The sequence below is a fragment of the Bombina bombina genome, chromosome 5, assembly GCF_027579735.1.
Source record: "Bombina bombina isolate aBomBom1 chromosome 5, aBomBom1.pri, whole genome shotgun sequence".
NCBI classification, from domain to species: domain Eukaryota; kingdom Metazoa; phylum Chordata; class Amphibia; order Anura; family Bombinatoridae; genus Bombina; species Bombina bombina.
In genome coordinates, this window is record NC_069503.1 from 285,339,562 (window position 1) to 285,358,174 (window position 18,613).

Genomic DNA, 18,613 nt, shown 5'->3' on the forward strand with positions numbered 1-18,613 from the left:
CAGAATTTGACTTGATAAATTACTGGAAGTAAAAATCATATTTAAATATTTCCTCATCCCCTTTACTCCTTTGTGGGTATGATATAAATGTTGGTTTTCTTTTTTACCCCATGTGCATAATGTCTGTACTAGCTCTGTGTATTTTTAGTTAAATTGGAGATATGAAATGTGAGATGTGTTAGTTTAACACTTAAAGGGACATGAAACCCAAATTTTTTTCTTTTGTGATTTAGGAAGAGCATGTCATTTTAAACAACTTTCTAATTCACTTCTATTATCTAATTTGCTTAATTCTCTTGATATCATTTCCTGAAAAGCATAGCTAGATAGGCTCAGTAGCTGCTGATTGGTTGTTGCACATAGATGCCTTGTGTGATTGGCTCACCCATATGCATTGCTATTTCTTCAACAAAGGATATCTAAAGAATTAAGGAAATTAGATAATATAAGTAAATTGTAATGTTGTTTAAAATTGTATTCTCTACCTGAATCATGAAAGAAAAATGTTGGGTTTAGTGTCCCTTTAACTCCTAGAGCATATGCACAAGGGTTCTAATATCTAATATTTATTATTTAATATTTATTATTAATTTATATCTACCATTATTCATTAACATCTACCAATGTCTCTAACATTTGCATTATTTTTGCATCATTCATTATTACTTTTCGCATTATTATTTTTGCATTATTATTATTAATTTTTTTGCATATTTTTGCAACTTTTATATATATATATATATATTTTTTTTTTTTTTTTTTTTTTGCAGTATATTTTTGTAACATATTTACAGAACTTTCTATATGTTTATTACATGATTCCATTGTAGTATTTTTTGTTTTTATATATATATATATATATATATATATATATATATATATATATATATATATATATACATATATATATATATATAAATTTGTACACATCTTACTTTATATCATGTGGTTGCTCAACATTTTTTTTTGTTCTCTGTCTATCCTTTGTATGTTTAACAAGGATTTTGCTGGAATAAAGCTAGCAATTAAGGTTAACACGACTGATACAGTTGTCTTAAACAGAGAGGGTTACATGCCTTTAAATTTCTACTACGTATATTAGCAGTGAACAGCACTTTTTGTTTTTAATCCAATGAGATATCAGCAGCAGGTACCCATTAGCTATGAATACGGCCTTGAGCCGAAACATGTTAGCGTTATTGCTGCTTCATTGCTAATAACTTATTTACAGTCTATGGTACCTTAGCATGTTGGATTTTTTATCCTTTTACTTTCAATAAATTTTGGATGTTTTTAAATTGGAAGAACATCTTTGCTACTCGTTTTTCTATTTACTGCATTATTACCTGGATTTGCAGAGGAAAGTCTTTCATTTTTTATATCGCTCCTCTGCCCCCTTCTGAGCTTGTCACAGCAATTTTGCAGCTTAGACCAGGTGTACTACGGAGGATTCTTTCACATACAAACATACAAGCTACAGCTGACAGCACCAACCTCGTATAGGATTGGACAAGCAGGACACGTGGTTTGGCTACATGCACCGCTACAGGGAGACGCTGAAGTTTGGCTGATTGACAGTGAGTATGACAAACTCGCAAACACGCTGAGGCTGCAGCTGACATAGTCACCAAGCATACCATAGTTGTATAAATGAAATAAATAAACAGTATAGTACAATGAAAACCAAACGGCCCCTATGACAGTTTAAGCTGGTAGAAAAGGCATTATAACATATGTAGCATATAGGTGCAATTTGTAGTAAACGGGAAAAGTGTTCTCAAGTGGTATATCAGACCAATGTTGGTTTTAGTGAAAACTGAACCACCAAAAGGAGAACAATCTAATCCTATTATTTTACAGGTAAAAACCCATCACTAACCCCCGAAGATCAACTTACAGTTTTTGAACGATCTGATTTGAGCAGCCAATAGGATTTAAGCAGCTCTCCTTCTATTGGACGATTCATCATCCATTAGGGGTTAATAGGTTTATTATAGTGGCGGCGGAGTAGGGCTTAATAACCTTAGTATAGTGGGGGCGATGTGGACGGACGGCAGATTAGGGGTTAATAAGTTTATGATAGTGGTGACGATGTTGGAGAGCGGCGGAATAGGAGTTAATAATTATTTTTAGTGGCGGCAATATCGGGAGCGGCAGATTAGGGTTTAATAAGTTTAATACAGTGTTTGCGATGCGGTAGGGCCTTGGTTTAGGGGTTAATAGGTAGTTTATGGGTGTTTAGTGTACTTTGTAGCAGTTTAGTTATGAGTTTTATGTAACAGATTTGTAGTGTAAAACTCATAACTACTGCTTTTAGATTGCGTTACGGATCTTGTCATTTTAGGCTGTAACGCTGTTTTTTTAGCCAGAACGCAAAACACGTAATGGCAGCGCTATGGGAATCCCATTAAAAACTTAATTTTTAAGAGTGTGGTACTGACGTTGCGTTACAGGCTAAAAGGCTTGCGGTGCACCTATACCGACAAGACTCGTAATGGCTGCAGGACTGTTTTAATGACTATATTTTCAGCGTTAAAAGACGAACGCACAACTTGTAATCTAGTTGTTTGTGAAAAACATTAGAATGTGAAATAATAATTCCTGTCGATGAGCGATAGCTGTTAGGTCTTTTATTTTGCGCTCTCCATTGACTTCTATGGCGAAATTGCGTTAACGAGGTCGTGATATTTGGTTATGGCACATCTGGTTTCGCTTGCCTGCAATCTTTTTACTTTCAGCTTGTAATACTTGTGCCACCCAATGCGCGCAAAAAGCTTACTTCTAGCGAAGTTTACTATCAAGCAAAATCACTAAATTGTGTGTCACTTGTATTTTAGCCCAAAATGTTTAATTAACCCTTTCACTACCAGGAATTTCAGAGAAAAACTTGCGCAACGTACCGGAGAATTTTTAGAATTTTTGCTGTCACTAGATATGCAATAGAGTCTTGTTGTTTTGATTTTTTTTATTTAACTATCAAAACTATTATTTTTGCTTTGGTTTAGATGTCACTTTTGGGAATTTGTTCCATATACTTTTAATTATTGACAGGCCCTAGTGTCTTTAAATGAACTGACCAATTGGTTGTTGTTTTTTAAACTCGAGGTGCATAACATGTTTTTATGGGATTATAAATGCATCAGCCTGTTAGCTGACACAAGGACTTCAAATCACCTTCGTATCTCTTTGCATCTTCTTTTTTATTGTCAGCATATTTTCAATAAATGTTGTTTTATATCGTGGAGCTCCCGGCTTATCTTCATCGTTTGTGAGTGTAAAATATTGTTCTAGACCTCACTGTACAGAATGAGGTTCGTCTTTGTTGAATTTTTGTTACTGTCAGAAGAAAAGAACATGAGGTTCTAGATACTGTTTAATCACAATTTTTCAAAACACGATTTTTGGGACTTCTGTTTTCTGTAAAAACCTTTGATAAAGATCTTGGTCATCAGTTAACAAGATGGAAGATGTTAAATTCCAATCACAAAAATGTATTTGCTAGTAAAAATCCGACTTGATAAGGTGCAATAATTTAACTGTTTAGAGATATCCATATCTTATGAACTGATGACGGAAACTGATTTATTTGTTTTTCGGAATATTTTGGGATTGTAGTTATGGTGCCGATTCAGAAATTGATTCATCCAAATTAGCCAAAATTCGTCCAAAAATGAAATTCCAACGAATTTTGGCTGATTCGGAGATTCGGATGAATCCGAATTTTCGAAACGGCACCATAACTAAAATCCCGAAAACCGCCATCCCCCCACATTGCCAGCACTAACTAAACCTATTAATCTCTAAACCGCCGTCCCCCCACATTGCCAACACTAACTAAACCTATTAACCCCTAAACTGCTGTTCCCCCACATCACCAACACTAACTAAACCTATAACCTCTAAACCGCTGTCCCCCACCTCGCCAACACTAACTAAACCTATTAACCTCTAAACTGCCGCCCCCCTATATCGCCAACACTAACTAAACCTTTTAACCTCTAAACCGCTGCCTCCCCACATCGCCAACATTAAATAAAGCTATTAACTCCTAAACTGCCGTTCCCCCACATCGCCAACACTAAATAAACCTATTAACCCTTAAACCGCATTCCCCCCACATCGCCAACACTAAATTCAATTTTTAACCTCTGAACCGCCGTCCTCTCACATCGCAACTACTTAAATTAAATTATTAACCCCAAAATCTAACACCCCTTAACGTTTACATAATTAAAATAGACCTAAATTAAAGCTACAATATTAGTAACTACCTAGTTAAAATAAATTCAAACTTACCTGTGAAATAAAAATAAAACCAAAGCTAGTTACAATATTACTATTTACTAACTACCTAGTTAAAATAAATACAAACTTGCCTGTGAAATAAAAATAAAGCTGAAACTAAAATAAAAACAACTAACATTACAAAAACTAAAAACCTAACATTACTAAACATAATAAAATCTAACATTACAAAAAAATTAAAAATTACAATTACAAAAAATAATAAACACTAAAATTAAAAAAAATTAAAAACTACCATTACAAAAAATAAAAACAAAATTATCCAAAATAATAAAAAATGATTCCTATTCTAATACCCCCTTTTAAAAAAAAAAAACAACCCACCTAAAATAAATAAAACTAATCTATAATAAACTACCAATAGCCCTTAAAAGGTCCTTTTGTAGGGCATTGCCCTAAAGTTAACAGCTCTTTTGCCAATAAATGTATCCAAATACCCCCTAAAAAAATCTCTAATCTTAAAAAAAAAAAACACCCCCCAAAAAATTAGCACTAATCGCAAAACCGGTACTTACGATTGATGAAGTCCGGACATCCATCTTCTTCCTAGCGGTGAAACATCTTCATCCAGGTGGCTCCATCTTCATGCATCACGGGTCCGGCATCATCTATCTTCATGGCGGAGGCCGAGCAATCAGTGGATGCGCGGAGGCGGAGGTCCATCGGTCCGACATGGAGGTCCTCTCCATGCGATCATCTGCTGCACACTGAAGATTGAATGCAAGGTACCCCTTTTCTATTGGGGTACCCTTGCATTCCTATTGGAACTTTAGAATAGAATAATGAATATGAATGAAGAATAGATCCGAAATAACGAATGGATCCAAAATAATGAATGGATAATGAAAAATGATTGAATTGAACATAACTAATTTGCCGAAACAAAATTATTTATTTTACTTAACTAACTTGCCGAAAGGAAATTATTTGTAACTAATGAAAACTAAACAAATTTTTTCGCTTTTCACATGTCTACTAACATCTTCATTTTTGAGATATAGGTACCCTGATAAATCACCCCCCCTTTCCCGTCCTCTTAAAGGGACTCTGAACCCAATTTTTTTCTTTCGTGATTCAGATAGAGCATGCAATTTTAAGCAACTTTCTAATTTACTCATATTATTATTATTATTATTATCTTGCTATGTTTATTTGAAAAAGATGGCATCTAAGCCTTTTTTGGTTCAGTACGCTGGACAGCACTTGTTTATTGGTGGGTGAATGTATCGACCAATCAGCAAGAACAACTCAGGTTGTTCACCAAAAATGGGCCGGCATTTGCTTTTCAAATAAAGATACCAAGAAAATGAAGAAAATGTGATAATAGGAGTAAATTTGAAAGTTGCTTAAAATTGCATGCTCTATCTGAATCACAATAGAAAAAAATTGGGCTCAGTGTCCCTTTAAGTGGATTTTCAGGAAATGGTAAAACACGTGTCTTTATTTTTAAAGGAGAATATAAATACTAATTTTCACGTCTGTAACATCTTTGGTTTTTTGAGATAGAGGTATCCTCATAAAAAAATTCACCCCCCTTTTTCACCCCCTTAAGGATGTAATTTCCAAAAATACTTACTTAGTGGATGCCTATGTGATAAAAACAGAGTACCTTCCAAATTTCACGTTCCTAGGTTAAACGGTTTGAGCTTGGTATTGATGAGTCAATCAGTCAGTCAAGACTTCTTCTTATATATATATATAGATAGATAGATAGATAGATAGATAGATAGATAGATAGATAGATAGATAGATAGATATAGATATATTAGCTGCTGCCTGCAGCTTCGCTCTCATAGATTTTATGATTTGTAAAAAATATCAAAAAACGCAACAATTCACAATGACGTGTGCCCTCACGTGTTTGTCTGTTCGGGTTGCACACTCGCTAACATGAACTTGCTGAGTTTTTGCTAATTCCTGGGGTTTCACCCCCCTTTTCACCCCCCTTAAGTGGATTTTGGGGAAATGGTAAAACATATGTTTCTTTATTTTTAAAGGAAAATGTAAATACCAATTTTCACATCTATAACATCTTTGGTTTTTGAGATATAGGTATGCTCATAAATCACCCCCCCCCCTTTCACCCACCTGAAGTGGATTTTTGGGAAATGGTAAAACACGTGTTTACTTATCCTCATAAATCACCCTCCTTAAGTGGATTTTCGGGAAATGGTAAAACATGTTTCTGTATTTTTAAAGGAGAATCTAAATATAAATTTTCACTTCTGTAACAGCTTTGGTTTTTGACATATAGGTATCATCATAAATCACCCTGCTTCACCCAAATTAAGTGGATTTTTGGAAAATGGTAAAACATGTGTTTCTTTATTTTTAAAGGAGAATCTAAATACCAGTTTTCACGTCTGTAACATCTTTGGTTTTTGAGATAGAGGTATCCTCATAAAAAAATTCACCCCCATTTTCATCCCCTTAGGGATGTAATTTCAAAAAAAACTTCGTTAGTGGGTGCCAACGTCATAAAAACAATGTACCTTCAAAATTTCACGTTCCTAGGTTAAACTGGGCGTTGATGAGTCAGTCAGGACTTCTTCTTTCATATATATACATATACAGGTGGCCCTCGGTTTACAACGGTTCAATTTAAGTCATTTCAGAATAACTTTTTTTCAGTCATGTAACTGCTATTGAAAAGCATTGAGAAGCAGTGCATTTATTAAAATAGCCAGTAGGTGGAGCTGTCCGTTTGTGTTGCAGCAAAGATATGCAAGCCAAGCAAGCTCAAATTAATTTGTGTAACTAGACCTGAGCTATCAAGCAGTTTTCAAAGGAACAAGATCTTCCGATCTATAAATCAGTCTAGATTGAAATGCATAGAAAGAACTGTTTGCAGAAAAATGCAAGTAAAGTCTGTGTTGTCTGATTATTTTATTAGGTTTATAATGTTGTTTAGCAAATGTTTTTGTTCATTTAACTTAGTTTAATTATATATTCTGTGTTGTGTGATTATTTAGGTTATTGGGTTTAAAATGCTGTTTAGCATTTAAAGTCTTCATTTCAAAGCTTTAAAATAATGTATTAGGTGGTACTTATGACAATTTTGAGAGGGGCCTGGAACCTAACTCCCTCACTTCCCATTGACTTACATTATAAACTGGGTTTCAATTTACAACGGTTTCGATTTACAACCATTCCTTCTGAAACCTAACCCCGGCGTAAACTGAGGGCTACCTGTATATATAAATATATATATATATATATATATATATATATATATATATATATATATATATATATATATATATATATATATATATATATATATATATATATATATAAGATAGATATACATACATATTCATATTTAGACATTTATATGTATGTATATCTATGTTAAATCCCTTTGCAGACTTTTTTATTTCTAACATCTGAGACATATCTTTGTGTCCTTTTTTAAAATAGTTTTTATTAGTGTTATTATGAGTCTAACTGTACTTTGTAATGTATTTTTTATGTGTTTTGAGAAACTTTTTTGTTTCGCGAAACAGTTAACCAGAGCTCTGAGGATGCAGCAATCATTCTAGCATAAATCGCAATTGTGCTCACGCATTCACGTTTACTTTCAACACAAGCGCTAAAGCAAACGTGCCAAAACACCTGCGATAAATCCTCTTTTTGCTCATGCGTAACTGTTAGTGCACCACTCGTAATTGGCCCTATGTCTGTTAACTACATATACATATGTAAACATCTGTTGCGCCCACTACTGAGGGACTATACAGTAGTGCTGAATAAATGTATATGCATCTTAAATGGTGTATTGCACATGCACAAGATAATAGAATCAAACTAGCAAATGACAGTTTTGCACTTTATCAACACTATCTGCTGTAATTGATGTGCCCATTTTATTGTTGAAATACATTGCAGAACTCATGGTTGGTGGCTTGTGATAATCTAAGTCAGTTGTGTCCATGCATTATATAGATGACTTTTCCATTAACTTGAATCTAAAGTATGGAAGAGGTGTTAGCGTTTGCATTGTGATCTCTTGAAATTGAAAAACGTCTCAGGAGCCAAAAAAATCAAGTTATAAAAAGGATTAAAGCCACATACCAGGGGCGTATTTAGGTTTTGTGCTGCCCTAGGCACTCAAAATTCTGCTGCCCCCCACCTCAGGTTTAAGGCCTTTTTTTTGTCATAATATTTTTGGGGCAGGGTGTAAAAAATTAAAAAAAATAATGTATTTTTAAGTAGATGTTCACCAGGGCTTGCATTCACTCCGGTCACACACACACACACACACATAAATATATATATATTGACATTATTTTGCAAGTCAGATGATTAAAGTGTTTATATCAGAAAAAAATATCCTTCACTGTATGATAGTTTGTCAGTAGGTAGTTGTTTAACCTTAAACATCTTCTTTGGTGATTGACAGTTATTTAAGCAAAATATCTGCTTGGATAAATATGTAATGAATATACAAACTGGCCTTTAAAAGTACTTTAAAAATACAACAGTAGTTATGATAGGTTTAGGAATTGTATCCTGGGGGATACAGTCACATGATACAATCATAATAAAGTTTATACTTGTATTGTTTCTGAATGTATTAAATGCATACAACATATTTTCAGTTGTGTTTTAAGTCACATAGTTGTATAGATTCAGCAATAAATACTTATTCTTTGCATGTATGACAGATAGACAAACAGTAAATGTACAAGTATTTAGTGACTAATCCGTTTAAGTATTTTAATGCCTAATGAAGATGTATTGAAGGGAGAAAGGCATATGATGTTTCACAGTGGTCACGTTGTAGTGCACACTGCACTGTGTAGTCTGTGTGAGTCTCAATCACGCGGTGGAGCCAGGAAGAATACCGCATTCCCTCTCAGTCCAGGCCAGGCTGCGAGCTCCGCCTCCACTGTCACCACGTCATGCGCACCCACATACAATCCCATAGGATAGCAATAGCCGGGCCAGCCATTTAAGTCATTAGTAATTGGTTGATTTAGCTACCCGGCCCTGAGTTCAGTAGAGTGGCCCTAGGGACTCAAAATTCTGCTGCCCCTTAAAAATCTGCTGCCCTAGGCACCGGCCTTGTTGGCCTATGCCTTAATACGCCCCTGCCACATACTCAAGCCCAGTCTGGCTCCTCCAAACAATATGATAATTTGTTAAAAAAATGTTTAGACTTGGTTAATATACTCTAATAGAGAGACAGAAATGTTTTGTAAATTCAAAGTGCTAAGTAGACAGACACCTGCAGCATTAAAAAATTGGTTCATCCGAATCTTTCAGAAGAAATATTTAGGCAAATGAATTTCCCTGAATATTCATCTGCTGCACTATATGGTATTTGTTGTGTTTTAAACTTAACGAATACTGAATATTCGTAGAACATTTACATTTGTTTTCATTAAACTAATATAAAGGTTCCTTTGCTACAGATGAAAAAGTTCACCTTTAGTCTTATATTTACCTCTAGCGCACTGGAGTGCAGAGCTAATCTTGACTCTTTTTAGAGTCTTGGGTCGCGCTAAATTCATTTAAAGGGACAGTAAGCACTAGGCATGTGCATTTGATTCATTACAAATGCAAAATCATAAGAAAAAATGGATATTTGTTTAATTTTCTTGAAACGAATATCCAAATAAATGCACAAATTTTAAGAAAACGAATTAGTACTGACAACATTAATCCATATTCATTTGTTTTCTTTAAATTACCTTTAGGGGTTAACATACTTACCTCTAGTGCGCTGGAGAGCCATGATAATCCCGGCCCTTCTCAGAATCCCGGGCTGCGCTAATAGGAGTCTTAGCATGGGGGATCCCAGGGATAATAACTTTACCTTATAAATTGATAATAACAAATCTCAATTTTTATTTGTTTATCTTAAAGGGACAGGTAGCCCCAAAATTTTATTTTATGATTTGGATAGAACATACGGTTTTAAAAAACTTTCCAATGTACTTCCACTATCAAATTTGCTGTGTTCTCTTATTATCCTTTGCTTAAGGAACAGCATTGCACTACTGACACCAAGATGAACACATCTAGTTAGCCAATCACAAAAGACAAATGTGTGCAGGTACCAATTAGCAGCAGCTCCCACTAGTGTAGGATATGTGCGTATTCTTTTTCAACAAGGGATACCAAAAGAACAAAGCACATTTGAAAATAGAAGTGAATTTAAAAGTGTCTTAAAATTACATGCTCTATCTGAATCATGCAAGTTTAATTTTGACTTTCCTATCTCTTTAAATAAAAAAAAAGATTTGATGTTTCATATAGTTAAATTATATACAAAACATTAACACAAAAACCATTGCAGTCACTTTTTTATAGCAGCTTAAGTTTCATCTGAATGTCCTGCCGTGCCTGAGAAAGAAGGGGAATCAGTTTACTTCAATAACAGAGAAAATAAAGAAATTCTGGGATGCAATTATATTCAAGAAACTTAGACACCAATCTTTTCCTAGCAATTTAAATAAACACTGACTTATGAAAAAGTCTTCAGATTTGTGTTGCAGGTATTTTTGGTGACTATAGAGTTAATGGTCCCAAGTCTTCCTTGTTTCCAAAAAAAAACTAAACCCGCCCCTAGACAAGCTTCCCTGCCCAGTTCCTTTTTTAACCAATCATATCTGAATATACAGGAGAGGGATTAAACTTCCAAGGGAGCGTGTGCATTTTACATCCACAAAAGACTGAATTTCACTATATGACTTGAGTCGATCACCATGGAAATAGATTTGTTTGCTTAAATCTGGAAAAACAAAACTTGATATCATATTTATTCCTTCTTCTACCCGGTTTGTTTTTGCTTTTCGGTCACCTCCATTTGTTGCATAAAAAAAAAAACAAAATGAGATAATAATAAACATAACTGGGCAGTATTTTAACATTTCAAATATAATCATTTTTGTGTCAGTTCTGTTAATTTAAAAAAAAAAAAAAAAAAAAAAACACAGTTGTGCGTTCTTAACAAGCCTGTTTTGTTATGAAGAAAAAAAATGTAAGTTCACCCGGTTAAAATAGTTTTCATTTTTCTTAGGTCATGGAATGTGCGTACTTTTACCCCACAAACATTTAAATCTTTCTAAGTAAAACACAAGGTCTAAAAAAGAACAATAAGCGGCTTTATTTGTTATTTGCAGAGTTTATTTGCAATACAAACAAAACCACATGCTTTTTTCATTAATATTGGGCCACTGCAGAAAATTATATAAACAGAATTACTGTTATAGACAGACTGTTACACTGCAAAAGTTAATTGTAGCTTAGTTCCTAATAGTTCTCTTTCCAAAATTCATAACTTTTAACAAACATATAACTTTTAAATCTGCCATGTAATTGCAGTTAATTAGACAAGAGAGTCTAAAATTATTCCATTTAAAATAAGGAACCAAGTTAATTCAAATAAAACAATTTAAGAAATGGATTGCATTAAAAATGAGAGACTAGACTCTTGAGCTTGCTTCATATGTCAATTTAAACAACAATGGGAATCGTGTCATGAATTCACAACTTTCTTTTTTATTCATAAAGCACAATATAGGTAATGATGCATCTTAAGGATTTCTTGGGAAACATAAATTTGTCATAGGTTTTGGAACCACCAATCAGGTGAACTTTTATTGTCTGAAGGGCCAATAAAGCTATTTATGTACCATTCCTGATAGGCCTCCTCTATTCCTCCAATACACAGTTGCTGCGTGTATTCAGCTCTTCCATGTTGTATATATGTACAGGAACAGGAGTGAAAGGGATATTAATAAGTCAATATATGCTAAACATAATTATGTATTCAAAGAAAATATTTACCTTAGAATAATATGATGTATTTTTTACAATTGTATTGGTTGATAAAATATTGAAGATATAAGTGTAAAGGTTTAGTTTCTATAAAGTACTTTTGTTTCTATAAAGAAATGGGGGCTGCCCTGTTTGAACACACAGTAAAAGTACTGCTCAGGACCCGCAGAGCACTGCTGGCCCTGAGTGGAAATCACCCGTAATTCAATCAGCAGCGCTACTTCCACAACTGAGTCGAGCAACTAGCATTGCTGATTGGATCAGTGGTGGTTTCCGCTTGGGACCAGCAGTGCTCTGCAGCTCACGAGCAGTACTTCTACTGTGTGTTTAACCCATTTGCGGGGGTTAAACACACAGTAGTGCAGGGTCTGTAGTCTCAAAATTGCATGCTCTAATGAATTCCAGCATGTCATTTTTCAATCATTATGGCATTTTTAAATTTTCTATAAAAAGAATTAATAAAAGGCAATGTACAAAAATGGCTGTATGAAATATATGGTTGTTAAAGTAGTTATATAAGAGGGTTGCCACGCATCCATGCTTGCACAGTCTATTGACTGATTTATATCTGCCTTTTATTTACTACAACAGGCGAGAGAGATAAATAGAAAACTTAAGTTCAAACATGGCGGTACCCATTACTTTATGGAAGTTCAGTGGAATTTAGAAACCCAATAATTTTAAGAGTTAAATTACAGGAAAGGGGACAAAATAAATAATAAAAGTGTATTTCAAAGGTTCATTTAACTACACTTAATTAAAATGTTTTATTACAATCTCATACTGTTTAATATCACTTTAAAGTATACAATTGCAATGAATTTGAAATTAGTACAGAATGTGCTGAGGGGACAAAAACATAGAATTTAAATGTAAATAAGAACCAAAAATGCGCATTGTCTACCCAGTTGCAGATGGATTTCAGAGGGTTGAGTTGTACTTCCCAGCTGACCTGAAATTTGGAAGACAATCCAAAATGTAGAGCTCACACTGATCCCCTGTCCACTTTTTATGTTCAGAGTTATCTTAAAGGGACACTAAACCCAATTTTTTTCTTTAATGATTCAGATAGAGCATGCAATTTTAAGCAACTTTCTAATTTACTCCCATAATCAATTTTTTTCTTCATTCTCTTGCTATCTTAATGTAAAGCTTAAAAGTCGGACCATTTTTGGTTCAGCACCTGGTTACGCATGCTTATTGGTTTGCTAAATGAAGCCACCAATAAGCAAGCACTATCCAGGGTGCTGAACCTAAAATGGGCTGGCTCCTCAGCTTTAAATTTCTGCTTTTTAAATAAAGATAGCAAGAGAATGAAGAAAAATTGATAGTAGGAGTAAATTAGAAAGTTGCTTAAAACTGCATGCTCTATCTGAATCATGAAAGAAAAAAAAAATGGGTTTAGTATCCCTTTAAGTAAATATAGGACTTTTCAAAACCTCGACACAGAATGCACAAAGCAAATTCCACAAACCAATTACACTTGGTCACGGTTTGCATTTATTAAAACCTTTCAATGTATAGAAAAGTAGGTGCGGTTGATAGCACACTTAAAATGGTAATGATTTGTCTGTATCAACAAATTACCTTCATAGTACAGTGTGACAAAAGTATTTCAGAGCTACTCCTGCCTTCTGAGCACATCCCTTTTTTTAATGGCTATAGTGATACTTTGCAACCACTGACATGAAACTACTGCTGATAAACTATATTTTACTACACTTTGATGTGATTTTTAGCTTCAAATTGCACATTGGTGTGTTGTTTCCTCTTTAAATATGTAAATAAAAAAGCCATGCTATAGTTGACAATTTGTTTGCAACCTATGATTATCAGTTTCCGATTCTCAATTTAAATATGGATGTAATACCTGTAACATTTTTTTTAAATACAAAGAAATTGCAACACACGCTATTTTTTACCATGATAGAGTAAAACTGCATTGCAAGAAATATATCGTGTGCTAATTGTAACGCAATTGTTAAAACAAAAAGTTTAGAGATTAAGACAAGCTGCCAATTTACAGATATACTCGTACTAAATTCTCATTTTCAATAAGATAAAATATTGTGAAGCTGCGTTGCATTAATTATCGGATGTGCTAAATTCGACGCAATTATTGAAAAAACTGAAAGTTTAGGTAAACTGTCATAGAATAGTTTCGAGAGGATCCCTTGGCTGACAAGTTTGCATCGGTTTCAAGGCTCCTCCCTCTCAGTAAATAGGCGGGCAACGGGGAGCCTAGAAACGGCCCTGAGACGAGTTGAAGGATTGACACAAATGGTCGGGTTGAGGGAGCTGCTGGGAGTTGTTGTCTTCTCCTCCTGTCGCTGCATAGTCACTTTGCACATGGGGAGGGGGACAAGGCAGGAGGGAGAGAGGCGACGATAAGAAGAGGCCGTGAGACTGAGTTTGTTGTTTGTAAGTGCAGCAGCCTGAGCCAGGCTTCATGCTACACAAACTGAAGTTCGGAGAGAGAAGCCAGCATGGCACAGCCCGGGCGCTGCTATAAACTTTACATGCTGCTACTCCTGGCGACCTTCCTAGCCGTGCAGGCTCAGTACAATGGGGAGAAAGGCATCTCCATACCGGACCACGGCTACTGCCAGCCGATCTCCATCCCCCTGTGCACGGATATTGCCTACAACCAGACCATCATGCCCAACTTACTGGGGCACTCTAACCAGGATGATGCGGGGCTGGAGGTCCACCAGTTTTACCCGCTGGTGAAGGTGCAGTGTTCCCCCGAGCTCAAGTTCTTCCTGTGCTCCATGTACGCTCCGGTGTGCACGGTGCTGGAGCAGGCGCTGCCCCCGTGCAGGTCCTTGTGCGAGCGGGCCAGGCAGGGCTGCGAGGCGCTCATGAACAAGTTCGGCTTCCAGTGGCCAGAGACGCTTCGCTGCGAGAAATTCCCGGTGAACGGAGCCGGGGAGCTGTGTGTAGGGCAGAACACTTCGGATAAAGGGACCCCGACCCCTGCTTTGCCCGAGATATGGACCAGTAACCCCAACAGTAAGAGCCACTACAGGGACAAATTCACCTGCCCACAGGCTCTCAAGGTGCCATCCTATGTCAATTACCACTTCCTAGGGGAGAAGGACTGCGGTGCCCCGTGTGAGGCTGGGAGGGCGCATGGCCTCATGTACTTCCCTCCAGAGGAGCTGCGCTTCTCTCGCATCTGGATAGGCATCTGGTCCGTGCTGTGCTGCGCCTCTACCCTCTTCACGGTGCTCACTTACCTGGTGGATATGAAGAGGTTCAGCTACCCGGAAAGACCCATAATTTTCCTTTCTGGTTGCTACACCATGGTGGCCATAGCCTACATCGCAGGGTTCCTGTTGGAGGACAAAGTAGTGTGCAATGACAAATTCACGGAGGGTGGCTACAAAACGGTGGCACAAGGAACCAAGAAAGAGGGTTGCACCTTCCTTTTCATGATGTTGTATTTTTTCAGCATGGCTAGCTCTATCTGGTGGGTTATCCTCTCCCTCACTTGGTTTCTAGCAGCCGGTATGAAGTGGGGACATGAAGCCATAGAAGCCAATTCTCAATACTTCCACCTGGCAGCCTGGGCAGTGCCAGCCATAAAGACAATAACCATCTTGGCTGTGGGGCAGGTGGATGGGGATATTCTCAGTGGGGTTTGTTTTGTTGGGATAAACAATGTGGATGCCCTGCGTGGTTTTGTCTTGGCACCTCTTTTTGTCTATCTCTTTATTGGCACTTCTTTCCTACTGGCAGGCTTTGTGTCCCTTTTTAGGATAAGGACTATTATGAAGCACGATGGTACCAAGACTGAAAAACTGGAGAAGTTAATGGTGAGAATAGGAATCTTTAGTGTCCTGTACACTGTTCCAGCCACCATTGTCATCGCTTGCTATTTTTATGAACAGGCTTTTAGGGAACAGTGGGAGAAGAGTTGGGTTAGCCAAAGTTGCAAGAGCTATGCCATACCTTGCCCTAGTACCAGCCACCCTCATATGGCTCCAGATTTTACTGTTTTCATGATTAAATATCTTATGACCTTAATTGTGGGCATAACCTCAGGATTTTGGATCTGGTCTGGCAAAACTCTCAATTCTTGGAGAAAGTTTTATACAAGACTCACTAACAGTAAACAGGGAGAAACTACAGTGTGAGTCTCAGGACTCAATGGGAATTTGTACAGACTTTGCAGAAACTGTAATGCTTTGTTGTATATAACAACTGTAACATTTTGTAAGTATATTTTGTATTTAAATGACAAAAGAAGATCATGCTTTTTTATGGTAGGTTACGATAAATAGTTTGAATCTAGAAAATCTTTTAATTCAGAAATTATTCTGCTTGTTTTTTTATCATTTTTTTTGAGGGGGGAATTTAAAAAACAAAGTATTTTATAGCACTTACAATTGGCTTATTAAAATACCTCGCTATGCCTCAAACTTCCTTTTCCCACCAGCACAGATACCCTGAAGTTGCAGCACAATTGCTGATATCAATAATTTCCAGAGGACTAGTGAGGTCATTATTTACTTGGAATTAAGATAGGATTGCCTTCTGATTTTTCTTTTTCTTTGTAATGTGGGCTGCATGAGGAGTTTGCACCCTATTTAGCACTTCTTTATTATACTTTTGTCTATCGAAGCACACAGTGGGTTTGCTAACCATGTATTGACTCATTCATTTAATCTTGAATGTACAGATTTAGTTGCACAGTTCTTCCAGAAAAAAAAATGTTTGTTCCAACATGCCCAAAGTATAGGACACACTGCTAAAAGAATGTTTTTTTTTTGTTTTTTATAGTTTTGTTTTTCCCCCTACATTCAGCATAGGTTTGTTTTTGAGTGGCTAGACTTACTGGAATGAATCGCACATTTGCTTTTCTGTTAAATTTGCTGTGATAGCTTACAGAATTCTTCCAAGAGTCCTGGTTCCAGACCCCTAAATAAATCAATTTGACAATATGCTGCAGGGCAAGGACAGGTCTTTTTAACTATTTAACTGTCACACTTGACAGAAAGAGGTTAATAATGAGTCAAGCTTTTCAGTTCATCCATATACTTATTTAGTGTCACATAAAGAGATGCAGACAATGACTGATTTGCTTTAATAATAATAAAAAAATCTGAACCATTTAGTCCATCTTTTCATATAATGTAGAATCCAAGAGGAAGAGACGTTTGAATTTCCCTCTCACATCTTGTACACACTAAGCACATAAATCAAGCAAATGTCCCTGAAGTTAGCTTTAAATGGGGTTTGATGCAAGTAGAACCCTTGCTCTGGTAATATTCTTTAAATGGCTCAATATTGTTTTGAATGAAACCTGGCCTACAACAATCTATTTTTTTAAAAAAAATAACAGCTAAGTAAAGTTTATTGCACCATAATATCGTCGTCTTCAGATTTCAATACCTATTTTTTTTATTAAGTTCATTATTGGCATAACATTGTTTTGTTTTATCCAAATAAGTATGCATTTATCTGCTGGTTTTCACAAGATCTTTCATATTTATAGAGAAATAGTTTTATATAATTTTATATATACAATTCTATATATATATATCATTTTAATTCCTTTGCAATAAATACAAAATCAAGGCCTAATTCAAGGTACTTTTTTCTTTCTTTTTTTTCCTACTCCCACACCTTCCACCCTCAAGCATCAGTTATTCATTTGTTGTAGATACAATAAAAGACACAGTCCTGTAGCAAATATTACTTCATGATTCATGTGACTTTTACCTCTTTTTTTTTAAAGTTAAATATCTTTAAAGAATGTCATGATTGTATATGTTTTCTTTCTAGGTATTTACATTTTTAGAAAAAAATATTTTATTCCCCTCTAATGGTTTTGTGACCTGAGTATTTACATCAGGAAGGTGATTGCTTACCAGAGAGAGAAAAAAACAGAACTAGTGTACCCTGATTCCAGTTCTTGTTTTGAAAAGCATGTACAGAAATCTTATCTTTGTCACGAGTACTTGTTTATACTCTACAAATTTATATTTTAATATATAAATATATATGATAAATTGCAGTTTATCATCCATTTCTAATAAATATTCTTTATTCTTTAATTGGCTTTTTATATTTGTGATCTCTCAAGTGATTCAGACTCGTGCTCTTAATAGTATCAGACATGTTTCTAGATTTAAATTGCTTTTTGTTTGCACAAATGCACAAAATATATGATGATAATATTATCTCCTTGGGGAGGAGGGTATAGAAGCAAACTAGCAAGCATATAAACCTCTGTATGTGTGTATACAATAGTGTGATCATTCATTCATATGTGTCTGTGTGATAGATTTCTTATTTTATTTATATATATATAATATATGTATATATAATCTCATATAACATTTTTTCAATGTTTGTTTTAAAATATATTTAACATGCCAAGAGGTAGGCATTTTATTTTTTTGGGGGAAAAAAAGCTTAGAATTTCAACCTATTCCATAACCTATTTTTTAGAATCTCATTCAGAAATGGTAAAGAAATTGTGCAATATTTTTTAATGAGCTTCAACATACTG

General features: G+C 35.4%; 1 protein-coding gene across 1 annotated transcript; it reads left to right on the forward strand.

The window, feature by feature from the left end:
* The first annotated feature begins 14,358 nt into the window (after positions 1-14,358).
* On the forward strand, positions 14,359-18,155 carry FZD1 (frizzled class receptor 1). The gene has a single exon (XM_053714026.1). The coding sequence runs from the start codon at positions 14,580-14,582 to the stop codon at positions 16,230-16,232; it is 1,653 nt and encodes a 550-aa protein (XP_053570001.1). The 5' UTR covers positions 14,359-14,579; the 3' UTR covers positions 16,233-18,155.
* Positions 18,156-18,613: the final 458 nt, after the last annotated feature.

Bases quoted from the DNA above. Each gene is read 5' to 3' on its own strand.
- FZD1 (XM_053714026.1), top strand. From the start codon at position 14,580: ATGGCACAGCCCGGGCGCTGCTATAAACTTTACATGCTGCTACTCCTG.